General features: G+C 32.9%; 1 protein-coding gene across 4 annotated transcripts in view; it reads right to left on the reverse strand.

Annotated features, from left to right (window-relative positions):
• Nucleotides 1–18,535, reverse strand: part of PTPRK (protein tyrosine phosphatase receptor type K) — a 588,095-nt gene that overhangs the window by 19,954 nt on the left and 549,606 nt on the right. For 2 of the 4 annotated variants that reach the window (XM_081250575.1, XM_081250574.1), the window contains exons 15-22: nucleotides 15,156–15,316; nucleotides 13,295–13,330; nucleotides 8,844–9,028; nucleotides 7,065–7,152; nucleotides 5,894–5,970; nucleotides 3,106–3,142; nucleotides 1,702–1,799; nucleotides 1,158–1,274 (exon numbers count right to left, since the gene is read on the reverse strand). In XM_081250575.1, coding sequence (XP_081106701.1) covers nucleotides 1,158–1,274; nucleotides 1,702–1,799; nucleotides 3,106–3,142; nucleotides 5,894–5,970; nucleotides 7,065–7,152; nucleotides 8,844–9,028; nucleotides 13,295–13,330; nucleotides 15,156–15,316 — 799 coding nt within the window. The remainder of the gene's footprint in view (nucleotides 1–1,157; nucleotides 1,275–1,701; nucleotides 1,800–3,105; nucleotides 3,143–5,893; nucleotides 5,971–7,064; nucleotides 7,153–8,843; nucleotides 9,029–13,294; nucleotides 13,331–15,155; nucleotides 15,317–18,535) is intronic. The other 2 variants (XM_081250577.1, XM_081250576.1) reach the window with 1 other exon arrangement.

Here is an 18,535-nt window from a genome sequence, read left to right on the forward strand (position 1 = left end):
TATGTCAATTTAAGTACGATCAGCTACATATGAAAATATCTGTCTCACCATATCCTTAAAATCAATGAGGATTATAATTCTTTTTTTAAAAGTTCTGGCTGATTTGAAAGTACAAAATGGTATATCATGAGGTTAAACATTTTCAATAGGCAGCTTAGCAGTTGCTTTTTCTGGGGGGATTCTATTGTTTCCTTTCTATTTATATTAATGCTATGAATTAAGAATATTAAATAATCACAGATTTTTTTTGTTGTGTGTGCATCTTTTAATTAAAAATTTTTTGATACAGATAATTTTACACTTTTGTGTGGTCAAATTTATTAAACTTTTCTGCAACAATGTATGTTATTGTTCCTACGTCTTACTTCAGTCTACTTACACTGCTCACTCTGCTTCAGTCTTTCTGATCCTGTTAAAAAAAAGTCAGATCATGTTACTCCTGGGCTTAAACCCTCCAATGGCTGGCTACTTTTACCTTTAATACAAACTAAAATCATCAAGTAGCTCATAAGGGCTCACTTATCTGGCTCTGTTATTTCTCTGACTTTATCTCATATTTCCTTCCCCTTCACTTACCCATCTCTGAATACCCTAGACTCCTGGCTGTTTCTCATGGTGACAGGAATATCATGCCTTTAGGTCTCTGAAATGACTCTTCCCTCCATCAGGAATATTCTGCCTGGGACAACTTCCCTGGGATATAATCCTTCCCTGGGATATATAATAGTTATATCACTCACTCCCTCATTTCCTTCAAGCCTTTACTCATGTTACTTTCTCAACAACTCCTTTCCTGATCATTCTGTTAAAACTGTAGGTCATTCCTTCCTCTACCTCAGCAATTTTCCCTACTTCTATTCCCAACATTATTTTTCTCCATGGTACTTTTCAAAGTATATGATGTATTTGTTTATTTGTTAATTTTTAATGTCTTTCTCCCCTCAACAGACTATAAGCTCCACAGAGCAGGGATTTAATATGTGTCTCAAGATTTAGAAACATGCCCGGCACATGTTATGCTCTCAAATAAATATCTGTGGAATGAATGAATGAATAGATTTGATAGCATTATCAAGACAAATCTTAACATGGATTTTAAGAAAAAAAAAAAAAACAGTTTCAATATACACATTTTTGTAGAACTTTAGGGTACTTACCCTTTCCAGGGTGAATGTCCTGACTACATATTCAGCAAGTGGTTCCATTTCTACACAAGTTACTTTGAAGTCACCATAAACTTCAGTATCATCAGGCCAATACTTATAGCACTTAACCTAAACAACAAAAAGTATATATAGGTGAACCTGAGTATATAATACACATTAACCAAGATGATTTAATTTCAGTGATAACTCTTCAGGTCACAATTAAAAGACAGTGTAAAAATCTATAAATGAGATAAAATAATCTGTTATGCAATAAATAGAAAGATTTTGTGCAATTTCATAAAAACATACAAGCCTGATAATGCAATTAGATTCTAGTATAAAATCAAAGCTTATTTTATTTTATTATTTTATTTATTAAAGAAGAAATAATTTGTCAGCAGTCAAACACTCACTTAGGAGCACTCACTTGAAATGGTATGCCTAAGAATTTTTTTTCAAACAATTGAATGATATTCTATTTTAAGTGTGTTATGTTTTGCTATTCAACTTACAGTCATACTCTGTGACACACAGATTTTTTTGTGCCTCTTACCCGGCCAACTTCAACTAAATTTGTAACCATCACAATGCAGGCAGACTGCTCTTGCCAGATCATTCTCCAGAAATCATATACTGTTTCATGAACTGGGCCTATAAAAAATTAATTTGAATATTACGTTATCAGAGAAATTTTGTAATTACTAAGAAGTTTAGACAAGATAAAAAGCAATATAAACTAAATGACCCAAAGAAGAAAAATTAAAGGTCTAACACAAAATGTCACTAAAAGTACTTAAATTCAGTTCATATCTAAATTCACACTAAAGGCAAAAACAAAGGCATGTACAAGTTTGTTTGTTTCAGTTTGCCTTCTATGTTTTCAAATTCAGAAGAAGAAATCACTAGTTTTTAGGGTACTTATATCTGTCTCTAAGTTATTTTAATGCATCTTCATGTACATGTCAAAATAGGAAGTCTTACACCACCATCAACCAAACAGCACATATTACCAATTAAATATACACACATCATTTATAAACAGTGCATGTTTAGGGGTTAATGAAGAACTATCATACATATAAAGACACATTCTAATCTTACACTATCATGTCTGAACTGCAAAAGCAGCTACTGGGCTCTACTCTACCCTATACCATGAAACCAGAATATTATTCAGCATGGATGATCTTTCTAACTGTAAAGAGTTTATAATTAAACTCAATTACACCAAAGATATGTGAAAAACACTCAGAAGATGACCTCTGTCGAAAGGGCAAATTAACTTTTGTTTTACTTTCCTCTTTTATAAAATAAGATGTGCAGGTGTCTCTTCTGATGGTCAGTGGTCAGTTTGGGGAGATAACTAGAGTAGTTTTGGTGTTATTGTTAGTATATTTTTATTTCCCAGTGTGCCACTATAACAAGATTTCTTTACTGTCTTCTTATTTTCCACGAAGAATGAACTTGACTAAGTTCCCTTTAGCCCTTTGTTTTGTCTTATTCTTGACTTTTAAAAAATTGTTGCAAGACAGTCCAGTATTTCATTATAGTAGTGTTGGTCTTGGGTACTATTACGTGCCAGGCCGACAGACTCTGTTGCAAGAAAACAGGCACCTTACACAAGATGAGATCTAACTTGCTTTCATCAAAAAATAAGTAATTTCTCTGCCCATCCCTGTTGACTAGTGCTCTGGGACATCACGATACTAAGAACCAAATCTCAAAACTACCAGCAGCTTCTCTTTTACTTTTAATTAAAAAAATGAATCAAGGTTTAATTTATATACATTTTAAACAGAGAAAACAATTTGTATTATACAAATGAATAAAAAGCAGTGTTAAGCAGAAAAGCTGATCTTTTTTTTTCAGTTAATTCAGATAAAATTACAAAAAAAATCACATGGATGATTTAAGCAAGTTTGGTTACTGTATTACATTTAAAAAGGCAAAGTTTTACCTTGAGTTGCAATGTAGTGGCTTGGTCTCTGGTAGCCCTAAAATAGGAGAACAAATTGGTCATCATTTTATATCAGTGTCAGAAATAAATGAATGAAGGCATAAAAAGATGAAGACAACCACCTGTTAAGATTAAGTTACAGTAAAAAGTCCAGAAATGAGTAGTGAACTCATAGTTCACTTCTCAAACCTAGGTTATCTGAAAGGTAAAAATAAAGCAAAAATTAAATATTTTAAGGACTCTGATTAAAATATATATTACATAATTGAGTTTTGTTTGCTAGGAAATAACTTCATAGATTTTGTTTGGTTTCACTAAAATGTTTATGCCTTCATGTTAATCTTTAGTCATTCATTCCCGGCAAAATTGTGTTCAAAAATATTAATTCTTATTTTATCATCCAAAAGTACAACACACTGCATTACAAATAGACAACGACATATTAGAACCATAAAAAAATAACAGAACATTCCAATGTTAGAGCTGGACAATGCATGTGTGCACCAAGTCAAAGTCCTGCTGAGATTTTTTAGAGAATATTTCTGTTCTATAATATGTTCAGGAATCTGCCAAAACTATTTTGTGTGTGCTGATAATATTAATTTACACACACATAATTATAGGTACACACATATATAGGGAAATAAATCTTTTAAAAAATGCATCTTATCCTGAACAAAAGGTTTAGTATTTTTTTCTTTCTTTTTATAGTGTGCCTTGAGTTCTATGTGGTTAAGCACTTAATATTGTTTCAATAAAGAAATTATTCCAGATAAGGGATAAGTTATTAGCTGCTTTCAACTGGTTTGAATTCCAAAAGACCATGAATAGCAAAAATCTTAGTGGTATAATAAGGTTAAGCTTTGTCTTTGTTGTGCCTTGAGCAAAGGGCTTTAGTAAGCCTGAGTTAGCAGACCATTTGGTCCTAACCAAAATATCCGTAAGACATTTGGTCCATGTCAAGGTTCTTGATATTTACAGGATCCCTTGGTTGTGTCCAAAATGTCCATAAGACACTTAGTCTATGCTGAAAGGTCCTTAAAATTTGGTTCTATCTAAAATGTGCATGAGCTTACTAGGTCCATGCCAAATGGTTTTGGATGGCACCAAATATCAGGGACTTTTGGCATGGACCAAATGTCTCCATGGACGTTTTGGACAGGACGAAATATCAAGGACCATTTGGCATGGACCAAATGTCTTATGGATGTTTTGGATAGGACCAAATGTCCTGCCAGGGTCTTGGCAGAAAACCAAGGTTAAACTAAATAGGTAAGAACAAGTACAAATATGTCAGAGAACTGCTGATATTTTTATTCTAGAGAGTAGACCGTTAAGTTTAGTTTTCCATGTTGAGATGTCTGATAAATTCAAAATATTGAATGAGAGTAAAATGATGATCAGAAATTTAACCAATATACTCAGAGACTATACTTCATAAAATTCATTAATTCAAATATATAAATAATGACAATTCACAAAATAACAGTAAAACGTGAGCTTAATAAATATGATAAAAATTATTTCCTATTTATAGAAATTAGAAAAAGTTGGGTCCTCATTTTCATATCTTTTATATAACTAAAAATGTATCATATATGCTGCAATACTTGATATTTCTATCTTTTGCCTTACAATTAATGCATATTTAGAATTAATTAATTTCAGCATACCTAGGTTTGGATTATTTTTTTTAAAAAATAGCTTAAGTTTAATGAGTGCTTAATATGTGCTAGGCATTGTGCTAAATGCTCAACATGAATTACGTCATTTAATTCTCACAACAAAATGATGAGTTTAGTGGTATTATTATTACCCCTACTGTAAAGATGAGGAAACTGAGGCACAGAGAGATGAATCAACATTCTCACAATTTCCAGTGTGATTTTGAACCAGGAAGTATGAACAAAGCCTGTCCTTCTTATATGTAATGTAATATATTGCCTCCTTAATATTTTATTTTATTTGATAATTACTTTCCATTAAATAAAGAATTTACATGTAATATGTTTGTAACCAAAACTGAACAGCAGAATGTATGATCAAAACAAACTTTCATTTGTATGATTCAATATATATGTGTGATATGTGTATTTTACAAATGCAATTTAGTAATTATTTTGCCTAAGTAATTTCAATACTTTACAAACCAATACCACACACCACAAAATAGTCTCCCTACCCATTTTTAACATCAGAAGTCAAATGTAAAAAAGTAAAATTTCAGAAACACTAATACACATCATACTATCCAGCTTCTCACATATGTTTGGGGAAGGGTAAGGAATAAAAACCAGAAACAGAAACCGTCAACAAATAAAACTCGAGTACATAATAAATTGTCAAAAGCTAAAAATGGTCCTGTTTTTCTAAACATAGAAAAGGGAAAGAGGTAAAATAGATCTTTACACATGTAAAGGAGTTACAAAAAAATGAACATAGGTACACCGTATGAGGCTAATTAGGGGAAGCATGCAGAGATAACTAGTAGTAAGCATTAGTAGTAACTGTAATTGAGCAGTTAACATTAAATATTTATAATAGGGTGCTGTTATTTACATATAGTGGTACTTACATCCCTGTACAGCCAAATCTACAGCCCAAACCAAAGTCAGGTGTGAAAGAAAGCACAACAACGTCAGTAAGTACTAGGACGTAGAACAAGGAAAAGTGTACAGTTTGTTCTTTATTTTAAAAAGCTAGCAATCGCTTTATAGGTAATAACAAGCAAAAAGATTTGCATATATAAGCCAACAAATTGGGCATACTAAAGGATAAAAATACTTACATCTATATAGTTGGCATTAATGTAATCTGAAGAAGGATCATCCTCAACAGGTTGCAAAATTACTCTGGAGTGATCATCTAAATTTTTTAAAGGATAAAATAAAAGCTATTAAATTTTCCCCCTGTTCTGAACACAATGACCCTAGTAGAGACTTAAAATAATTCAGTGGTTAACAACTGATTATCCATAATATACTTTCAAAATTTCCTTGGATACCAGTCATTTGAAGAAATGCAAGAACTTTAATGAGCTCATTACTTATTACAATGATAATATTCTGTTAATAAAGCTTCAATGACTAGCATTTATAGTCAGGAAGCTTTTATGGGACATGATAATGTCTGATAAATTATCATTTGAGTCATAAATTTTTCTAAAGAACTGAACTTGCCTTATCTCCTAATTTTACTTGTTAGGCATGATTCTATATGGGTGGGATCTTTTCTCCCCGTACTTTACAGCAAATGAGCCACAGAACTAGGGAGTGAATTTCGAACCCCTGCTCTCAACTTATTTTGTGAGAGTCACAGTTCAATTCTGATGTATTCAAAGGACAGTGTGAAATAATTTAAATTGAGAATAAAGTGGTCTAAGTAAATCAGCAGTTAGTTACAAGCTAAACTATATGTTACTTTTCTTACTGCCCCTTTGGTTTCATATGATAATCAATTTATTTATCTCATGAATACATTGTAAAGACTTCATCAGGAGGAAGTCCCTTATGATAAGTAACATGGAACACCTGGGGTTCAGGCACTAGCTCCAAGAAAGGAAATATGGTATATGGAAAGAATAACACTCCCACCTTGAATATGTTTGGTGGAAGAGTTATAGCAACTTATCACTGAAAAAATCCCTCATATTTGTTATTCTAATATTTTCAGCTGTTAATGACACCCCCATACATTTATGTGCAAACAAAAAATCAAGCGGCACATTATCTCCACAGGGTGAAGAGTCTGAGTCAATTAATTAATGAGGATGATGGCAATCTCTGAGTCCCTCCCAATAACCAATGCTGTTTTAATATTAAATAGATTATTTTATGAACAGATGTGTCACCCTCTGGGATTTTTTTTAAAGTTTAAAACCATATAAGGAGGAATTGCAAATTACTCTTTATCTTCTACACACAGTATTTACATTCACCAAGAATTGTAAGAGAACTTACATGCTATAATGTTTCCATATCGGTTTTTTGCTCTATTTTGATCTTTTTTAGCTACATCCCAAGATGCTGACTGTCCTTCAAAGAAGCTCTAGAAAAAAAAAAAAAAAATTAACAAGCACACTGAATTTAATTCCTTATCTTGAATCAGGTCTGTCTGTTCTGAAGACCAAAATAGTAAAAGCCATCTTCTCTGGGAGGAAGGGAGTACTACAGCAGTAAACAAGTTCAATTTTCAGACCTCAAAGCTTGTTTGTTGGACTCTTACTTGTTCATCTTGGATTGGACTGAGTTCAAATTAAGGACAAGAAACAACTTTGGGGGAAAAAAAGGACCTTGAAAGTATTTCAAATTTAAGATCACTATAACTTTGTGAGATGGAACTAGAGGAAGCATCAAAAACTTCAAAACTACTTTTAATGAGCATCTTTCAAAAGTATGCTTCCTTTAGCATTTCTAACAGGGAAAAGAAAACCTGTTTTCTCCCATAATTATTCATTAAATTGTGTGCAATACATCACATTTCATTTTCTTTGAAGATCGTGGAAAGGACTGAGTCTCTACAAGAGACCATATGGAAATTAAAAAGAGCCACTGTCTCCAAGAATCTTGGAACAGATGAAATTGTTGATTGGTTTAATTACCATATGCAGCAATTTAAAATATGGGTATAGATTTCTTTTTGCAGAAAAACTTAAACTTTGCTCAACACAGGAAATGGGGTCTTCAAAGAGTCAACGGTCTTTGAAGCGAGGTATACAGGAATATACATGTAATGAGAAAAAAAAAAAAAAAACCAGCTCTGGCAGAATATTGTAATTCCTTGCACTATTTTGTTACCACAGCATAGTGTTTCCTGCATATACCTAAAACCAACATTCAAAATTCAAAAATAATTTTACTCATTCCCAAATTAAGGTATAACAAGTAATCTTAAATAAAAGGTAGTGTTTAGAAGATTCCTTACAAAGTTAGATGTATTTTAGGTGGTCTTTCAAAGTAAAGTACTGCTTGTTCTCTTTTACTTTACATATGTGTGTATAGTGGTGGAGGAACTTTCTTGTACATCCCAGACTGATATTTCTCAGTAATTGAAAAGTGTCAGAGGAACTGTTTCTTTTTTGCTATATTATGTTTATTGGGATGTTTAGTTTAAATCACTTCTTTTGTAGTATAATCTTGGTATTTTGGTTTGAGTAGCAAGGGACAATAGGATGAAAGAAGAATGTCCCATGTCCTTTTTTGGGCTTCTTTTTGTTGTCTGGATTTTCCATGCTCTGTTTTTCTTCCCAGCCCCCCTCAACCTATAATCCTCAAAACAAAACTCAGAGTGACAAGTAGTATATTTAGGGCACAAAGCTAGATCTTATTTCTCAACAGAGGGTCAACAAGCAAAGAGGCAGAAAAGCATCCACTGCTTAGGTCTTTCAAATAGCAGAACCTGCAATGATACAATGGGACTCAAGGTATCTTTCTATGGATTTTTGAGTGGGGGAAATATAAAGTCTAACAAAGTGGTTTTTAAATAACAGTCAAATAAGTTATGGGATCCAATATTTTTTATTTCTTAAAATGAATTTTGACCCAGATATATCCCCAGGAAGTACCCTTTTCTTTCAATCCATCTATCCCCCTCTCCTCATATGTACACTTGATTGTACATTTACAGAGAAAGGATTAGACAGTCTACAGAGTATTCCTCTGCTTGCTATGTTAAAGCTGTTAAATGGCGCTGGGTATCATGGTTAGAAATGAAATTCAATATAGTATTGAAACTTTCACCTCATATTCCTCTTTGAACCCATAGCTGTCTGATGTCTTCATGAGATTAATGTGCTGCAGTAAGTCGGCTACCCTGATGGCTGGGTGCAGCTGTCCCGTCTGGTAAGGGGATTCTGTCCCCTCACACAGGTAGCGAGGTACATCTAGAAGACGACTGGATTCTGCTGTAGCACTGTGGTTCTCATCTGCCATTTTTCAGATTCCAGAAGATTAAAAAAAAGACAAAGTTACCTTGTTTAATATATATCTATGCAAATAAGATTTTAAGATCTTATGATCTTTCTGATAATAGGAGGAAGGGAAAGAAATATAGTATAGACCTAGGGCAGCACCCCTATAAAGACAAAGCCTTTTACTTCAGCTCAAGGTAGGAGGTCAGCGTATATTATGTGTATATCAGGAAGACAATACATGCTGTGAGATGTAGAGAGAGATACCTGATCCACTTTTAAAAACTATAAGTGGGAGATTTTGCTGAGTTCTGACTTTTTCTTGTACCTGCAGTCAGAGCAGTATAGAGTGGGACCAGAAGATCAAGTTGCCAATTGGAGAGTGTTTTCATTGTTGATTAAATTGAACAAATTCTTTCCCACCCATATCCCAACCTCCCTCTAGGCAACCCATCCCCACAGGGCTGTTCTTCTTGCCCTGTGGCCGTACTATGCCCTTCCACCTCCGGCTTTTTACCACGATACACTCCCAGACTGGGAAACATGAACATTCTACAGAATCAGCCCCTGGGCCCACTACGTCTGCTAGCCAGATTACATGTGTATTTATAGTTGATCTCCATTCCCTTGGTTTATTATTATTGTTGTGTTTTTATTGCTGATACATTTTGACTTTTGTGGCAACTGTATAAATGAAATGGGGGTATGTCTCTGGGGCAAAATATTTAGGTACTTCCTCTGGAATTCTTCCTCGGCCCATCGAGGCTGAGCTACAAAGCACCTGCTTTGTGTTCCCATGGCCTCCTGTTCTCCTACATTCATTTCACTTACAATGTATTTTAATCATTTACTTACTGATCTATTTTCCTCACTAAACTCTCAATACTTAGCATGTAGAGACAGGAGTCATATTTTTCTCTTTATTCTTAGTGCCTGGTGCAAAGCAGTCACTCAATACATATTTCAACGACTCAGTTAGTTAAAAATCCATTAAATCCCTCACGACCCACATTTAAGTATAGGCCCCATCTCAACTGTGTTGTTAGCTTAAAATGAAAAGAAACTCTTAAGTCTCTGTCATAAGAAGGAAGAAAAGAACAAGAACATTTTACCTCTGAAAAATAAATATTATTTTAATGACCACAGTACTAATCATTACAATGAGAAGAAGCATGCTTATAGTTATCACATTTAAACTTACCATGTTAAAAAAAAAAAGCAAATGTTTTAAGGGGTGTTACTTAAGAAAACATTACACTGCCATACTCATTAACAGAGGAGAAAATACACTCTTAGGGGAACTTTTGTTTTAATGATAATGCATACTGTAGAGAACGATATTTAGTTAACAGTTAAACATATTTCAAGTGCTGGTACATTTGCCTGTTCTATCACCAACTCTACAAATAGGATATGGCAAAAAATGAATTGTTGTCCCCATGATAAACATTTTTTCTTCCTGGAGAAGGAAAAAAAAAAAAAGAACCCCACAATCAGATTTGTATGCTTCTATAATTTAGCTTGATTGCATTTACTTTACTTTCTCTTATTAGGATGAATGCATTTTTTCTTTTTGAATTTACTTCTAAAACTCTACATTGAACTAAAAAAACGAAAAAAACAAAATTCTGCTGGATTCTGTTGTGACCTAAAAACACCCAAATGAATTAATGCTCTTTACTCTGGTTTCCCACCCCTCTACACACAAACATTTGCTAGCAAACATGATTTATGAGAGTTTCCTATTTTTCCTATGAGACAACACTCAACTGATCTATCTTTGCTAAAATATTGTAATCAATACACTGACACAAAGAATATATACATCTCCCCAGTAAAATTAAATTCAGAAGCCACGGATTTGGGCACTACCACAGAATATAAAGCTTAGGATGAGAAGTAAAGAGAATAATGTCAGGGAGGCAAAACGCAATGACCCAAGCTGGAATAAGGTAGTCAGTGCGCTGTGAAGTAGCCCCAGAGCGCACGTTGTACCTGCTGGAGCAGTGGAATATTTACATTTGTAAAAGGCTCAGTGAGAAACACAGAATTCACCCATATTCCAAATCTTACATGATTATCAATATGAAGTAGACAGTGCCTTTTGTTTTGCATTAAGCTTTAATACATTAGTACAATGAGCAGTATTTTTTAAAATAATCACACATGAATTATTAATCTCTATACATTTCTACCTCATTAAATTACCTAATAATGTGACTAGAAGTAAGAGTACATGTACTAATCATTATCCTTATCACACATTTATGAATAACTTCAAATATTTCCTTGATGGAAAGGTTTCCTAGAGTTCTTTGTAATACACTTACCAGTTATAGGGACTTTAACCCAATGAAGCAGTAGAACACAAAAAAACAAAAATATGAATCAATACAAAAATTTCTAACTTCTTTTTAAATCAGTAAGCAGATATTAATATCAAGCAATATTTGAAGTGACTTCAAAAATTGCTTTATAAATACAAAATCAACTGGATGCAAAACAACTGTAAACATGGTGATTCCAAGAATGATGAAAAAATGCAACAAATCATTTCTAAATCTGGTATGATTAACGAGCTTTTTAGCTTTTAAGAAGAAATATAAAAAACAAAAAACAATCAGCTTGGCTTTCAAAGTGAAATAAAATGCACAATGACTGTTTAAATGAACAGATTTTATAACTCTATTGTGTTAACTCTAGCCTTCCTTAAACAAAAATATCCTCTTTCATGGGGAAAATTATTACAATAATCTTTTAAACTTTATACATTATCTCCTTTTCTTTTTACTAAGCTCTGTGGAAAAGGTATGGTAAGAAATATTATATATTTTACAGATGGAGAAGCAAAGACAAAGGTATTTTCATGAGTTCATACTGTGAGTCCACAAGAGGACTGAGACTTAGACCCAATTCTACATGTCCTTGAATATTACTGTAATGAAATTTTAACAGTGAGGTAACTATCTTTTTCCTTGAGTTTTTAGTAACTTAATTGAATTTAACTTATTAGTTTGATGCTGACAGCATTCTACAGCACTCAACAGAAGATGACATTTTCAGAGGCATTTGATGCCTCCCAAAGATCATGATTCCTGCCTCCTTCCTACATGATCAGACCATCCCTTAGGGCAAATTCCCCAGCTCACTTCCCTGCCATTACTGGTGTGGACATCAAAGGGAGAGTGCAATCAGAGACAGATTCTTTTAGAATATATCTTTATATTATAAAACTATAATTTTTAATAATTATTTTAGTGAAAAAGAGGTATATTTTGCTTAACTGAGTTAGTTGTATTGTTCCAACATATTTTAAAAATATAATTAAACATTGAATACATGGATAATAAAAACATGCATAAGCTAATGTTTTATGTTCAAAGAAATTTAAATATAAAACATGAGAACTGGGAACTTTTAAGATACATTTATCTGGCAATTTCTACATTTCTCTGGTTAAATCTTAAATATTAGAAGCAGGGGGATCAAACTGATAAGACAACTTGTGAACATACGAGCAAGCTGGTCATGAATCATTGGTGTATAATTAGTCAAGGAATAGAGTACAAATCGAAATGAAACTCATTCTATTCTTAAATACCCCATTGGATTAAACATTATTTTAATTTTAGAGCTGAAAAGGTCTTATTCATCACTAGCAATATCAGTTGTCTTGGATGTTATATAGTGGTAAATCTTGGCTTATTCTAAATTTTTTGAAAGATAATGCTTATGTAAGATGCACATAGAATGCAAAACTCCGTATCAATATTGTAGCAACTTTACCTGCATTTATAAATTCTTAACAAAGACAAAACTAAAGCAAATGCACACATTCCTAATGTTTACTTGGAAATGTGTTCTTTAGTTGCTATAAAATTAGGGGGATTTAGAAAATCCCTTTAAATCAGGTAGATTTTTATATATAAACTAATTATTCAGGTAGCACTGGCCCCTGAAATGTGTGCATTTGGGTTCATTCTACTTACTTGCATATATAAACATTAGTTATATATTGGGGGTCCTTATACTTTCACTCCAAATCTAACAGAACCAAAAATGAGAGGATATGTTGTTTAAAAAAAAGCATACCTTACTAATTTGAAATGCACTAGATCTAATTGTGTTGACCACAGTTGCTCTCTTTGATAAAACCAGGACTATATTTTCGAAATCAAACTGCTTCCTGTGCTGTAAATAATTACTGCGTGGACAAAGCTATAACCCATGCAAGGAGGGGTGATCCATGCAAAAAAAGATGACAAAGAATTAGGGCCTCACCTAACACAGCAGTCGGCACAAGTGGATCATTGGGCACTGTAGGAAAACAAAGCTCATGAAGGAACATATTGCCCTAAAGTTGTATTTTATGCTCTTTTTTCCTTTAAAATAGATTTATCATTTCTTAAGAAATATATCTATTAAACTTTCTTTGATTACTATAACCTGCAAAGGTAAAATTCTCTTTTTCAAAGCTTGGGTTATCTCAAAATACCAGGAAAGGTGCATCTATAATTATATTTCAGTAGTCATTTCAATTTTAAAAGCCAAGAAGATTCAGCATGACATTATAAAGATTATAAAATTAGGGGGGAAAAACATGTATTTTAGATTTATCAAGTGTGAGGTACTTAGAGAAGTAATTATCTTATATTCATTCCAAATAAATATTTTTAGTTAACTTGGGGAAATAGATTTAATCCTTTCTCCAAGTTCATAAGTGTATATTTATAGTTATACTGCTAAATTCAAGCCTCCTAATAAGGTACACAGTCAGTAGATAGAAAAGCTTTGGAAGCAAAAATCCTTTCAAATCCTTAACTGATTAATTTTTAAATCAAGTGATTAGAGAGATGATACATCTATATTTTTAACAAAACTTACTTTCAACAATAATAAGATTTTATGTTTTTTCTCTATCATTTATCTTATAGTGAAATGAAAATAAAATAGATCAGAAAAGCTCTATCATTATTAAAACTAAATCCAAAATGACTCATTACAACATTTCTAACTAATAATTTGGTATAGATATATATCAGGGAAAATGATGGCCAATAATTACTAATAGTTTTCACCAAGCTGAACATTTCAGAAAAAAATCCCTTTCTGAAAAGCCATAAATGCATACAACCTACAAATACTTTATTTTCTCAATCTTACCATTCCATATGTTTATAATCTACTAACAATACTATCTAACAATACTTCTATTGTTTACTTCTTTCCTTATACATGGGTTTCCCCAACTGAGGTGAACATACCTCTGGGATCTGTGACAAAATGCCTCTGTGTACACAAGGCCAAGGATAAACAAAATTTGCCTTCTTCAAGTACCAATTTTACTTGGGGATTTGAAGAGACAGGTAATTTAACTTAAAGCAATAAAATAAAGACAGTGCTATAGAACAAGATATAAAAATCATAGAAAATTTGAAGATAATAATATTGATTGTGAAGCAGTAAACTACTTCAGAGGAAATATTTTAAAAGACAGTATTTTAAAAGATCTGCCTTCATAGATCAACATGAGGAATTCTTAATATGGATGGGTGAATGGGTGGATTTCACCGTTCCCTGCCAATCCCTCAATTCAAGTAAACTTTTGGACTTCACACCAGATACTTAAGAGTATGTAGATTCCTCTTTCCCCTGGTTAATTATTACTGAAGTTCTCCAGGAGTCTATAGAATAATTAAATAGAATAACCTTCCCATGCCAATAACTCCCAGAAAGAATTATGATATTTCTTATCTCAAAAGGAACTTTATCTTACACAAAGGAAGACTCAAATGGCAAAACAATTATAAATAAGCTTTGACATGAACTAATTTTATGTAGGCAATCAAGTATATTTTAACTTAAAGCAATAACATAAGATTTGGTGAGTGGTATATGGATATGTCTTATAACATTGTAATAAAATTCATACAGTTTGAAGTTAAACTAAATCCAATATCAAGACTGAAAATAAGCCTTCTGATAAACTCCATAATATTCTATATCACTTTTTCTCTTTCCAGCTACTTTTCCCATCTCTCTTTCTTATTTCCCCTCACTATTCAAAAGGTAATGTGTTGAATTCAGAGAGACACTAAAGAACTTTAAAAATCTTTGATTAAAATTTTGATGAAGAACTTACATCTTGGACTAAAATTATGTTGGTCCATGAAGGTGATGGAAAGAGGGTCTTCTGCATGCAGAGTGCTCTGATCAGCGTAACTTCGATCCATAGCATTCACCATGTGCGTCATCTCCTGCCGGGTGTTCCCCAGAGCATCTTTGCGTTTTTTAGCAAGTTTGCTGCCAAGACAAATACCAAAGGGAAACCTTAGTGTGAGGCTTGAAGGAGAGTTGACACCAGCAGTAAATAGTTCAGGGAAGCCCGAGGATAAGAATACAGATTTGGTTTAGAAACTCTAAAAACATGTCATAATTTCAGGATGAAAGTTTGACATCCAAACAATATTTGTTGATTGCTATAAAATTGTTTTGTCATATGGATATTTCAACATTCAAGCTGTCAACCCAAATGTCTCATCAATTCTTGTATTTTATCATTAAAGTAAATTATCATAAAGCATGACTATACTTTATTAGAACAGTAAGTAAATACTTCCTTAGTAGAGTTGCTCAAGGAAAACTTAAGCTAATGCTCAATTTTGGTTTTCCTCCTGGGTGATTAACACGCTTCGGCAACTTTTAGAAGTTCTTCTGGGGGAATAACATGACTACTTTTTCAAGTTTATTTTACTATAGTCATCCAACTAAAATAGATAAAGAAATCCCATTCTTCACTCTTTGTTCTATTGTTTAGTAAAAATGCAACATGTAGAATTAACATATGTAGCAATATATTTATAACATTAATCCAAACCTAACCTAGAAACTTGTAGAATCAACCGCAGCTAGATATAATGCAAATACTCAGGAATATATGGAAAATTATATACTTTATAAGAAAAGTACTTTAAGAAAAGTTTGGAAAATGCTATGCAGAGGTATTATGCAAATGATCATAATACTGAATGACAAACATGGTCAAATCCTAAAAATGTGTTTCAGAACCCCATGGCAGAGTACCAACTACAGAATGGCCTTATGAATGCAGCAAGGCAAATGACACAGGGGATTCGGAAATTAGCAGAGTTAGACTTTTGAGCTACTCAAACACTGATATCTTTATCTTACATACCAAGGATGTGAAATACATTCTGGTTCTTTGTGAATGTTACACATGAAACATGCAATTAAGAACCTATAAAAGGCATATAAAACATTTATCTCACATTAATAAGGCACTCTAAAAAGAAATAAAGAAACTCTAAATGCCTGTAGTAGCCAGATTATGTTTCTAAGTTTATGGCAGCAGTTTACGTTGCTTTGGAAGTATTTTTCAGTTGTTTTAAGAGTAACATTTCTCTGCTGGATTATTAGCTAAGACAAATTCTTCTGATTCTCATGAGTATCTGTACTAGAGTAAATATACTACAAATGCCTTAAAAAAAAAAGACTCATTTAGTAGTTGTGTTTGTGTCCAAAGGCTTTTCCTTTAGAAAATTAATCTGATGATTTGAGAGCTACTCAGGTGTAGGATATTTTTCTTTGAGAATTATAGTACTTGGTCTCAGGGGTACATACCCAACAATACCCAATATATTGGCATAGCAGATCTGATACTTAAGTAAGATAGTCATAAACTAGGCTTTAGGGCTGGAAATGGCATTAATGTTTTTAGAAATAATAATAATGATAAGGACAATATTATCAATAAGAAAACAATGACAAAACTGTAACAAGAACTACCACCATCACCATCACTACCACTACACCATCACAACCACTGTCAGCACCACCATCACTACCACTACACCATCACAACCACTGTCACCACCACCATCACTACTACTACACCATCACAACCACTGTCACCACCACCATCACTTAGTAGCAATATTTGCTCTATTCACTGAAAGATCTCTTATCTCTTTTATCTAGGTTAGGGGGCAAAAACCCTGTAAAACCCTTACAGGTTTCACACAGGGAATATAAATAGTGCTGCTGCCAGTGATGAGACACCACATGGTAGGGTGGGGACTGCAGAGAACTGGAGAGCAGTTTAGGGGGCAACTTGCCTAAGTGAATATTGGCATTTGATCCCAGAGTTGAGTCTCTCATTTTAAAATTATTTTTAAAGAGAAGACATGATTCTGAATATTTATGTTAAATTTCCTTATTCTTTAAAGTGGTTCTATTTTTTGAAAGAATGTGTGGGGCAAATTACACATCAGCAGGTCATATGTTAGTCTATAGGCTTCACTTTCCAAACTTACCTCTAGGACATTTCCAAACTTACCTATAGGATATTTGTTCTTTTACCTACAATGTTTTTTTACCTCTAGTATCTGGTTAACTTCCATTCTGTCTTGCCTCATCAGGGAGACTTCTCTGACTGAACCCAATACAACCTGTCTCAGGTTAGGTTTCCCTGGTAGGTATTTTTATAGCAACATGTTTTCTGCCTATAATAACACTCATCACATTATTGTGAGTATCCTTTTAATTGTTTTCCCCACTGTATGTTCCATGAAGGGAAGAACCATCTGTATATCCCTAGCACTTAGAGCAGTGTCTGTCATATAGCAAACACTCAATAAATACTTGTTGAATGGATGAATTAGGTCTGGTATATGCCTGGCACTTGTCATTTGTTAACTCAATTAATTCTCAGATCAATGAACTGAAAAAGCCATGAGAATTCTAATTGTATAGATGAGCTCACTCAGGCTCAGACAAGTTAAATAACTTGCCCAAGGTTATTAATCTAATAAGCAGTAAAGAATGACCTGGTTCCAAGGCCTAAGCTCTTATACTATATCCAGTTACTCACTTTTTTTTTTAATTGCCACATTACCAAGTGTACTGTAATATGAAGCACCCACTGCTCTAGGAGTTAAACATTAGTTGTTATAAATTTGAGAATAATATGAATGTAGCACAAATGTTTTGCCAGTTTAAAGTTTAAAAAAATAGTTTAAGAAATAACTTTCAATCTTTGTTTCTTGGATAAGAAGAAAGGATGAATTCATTCCTCAAAAAATTTGAGAGATTGAAGTGGATAAAAATAAGACAACTTGAAATTTGGATTAAAAATAATGTAAAAAATTTGAAGATGGATAGTTCAAGGCAAGTGGAAAAGATGTTTAAATTTTGAGGCTTTACTTTAAAACATAAAATTTAAACATATTTTATGATTGAGGAAAAATAAGAAGTAATGAACTTGTCAAATGCATGACAGGTAGAAGTTTTCATGGCACTGAAGGACTTTTCAGATTCACAAACCTTTGTTAATCGACAAATTATGGGTGAATATATATAACCTTTGTTAATATCTGCCAACTGTATACTATCACCTCAGTTCTTATACCTTAATCCTCACAACAACCCTGTGAGGTAGGCTTTAATTCAGGTTATTACAAAAGAAATAAAAATCAGCATTAGAGTTAAGTGTTTTGATCAAGA

This window comes from Mesoplodon bidens (assembly GCF_964165515.1).
Source record: "Mesoplodon bidens genome assembly, chromosome: 12".
NCBI classification, from domain to species: domain Eukaryota; kingdom Metazoa; phylum Chordata; class Mammalia; order Artiodactyla; family Ziphiidae; genus Mesoplodon; species Mesoplodon bidens.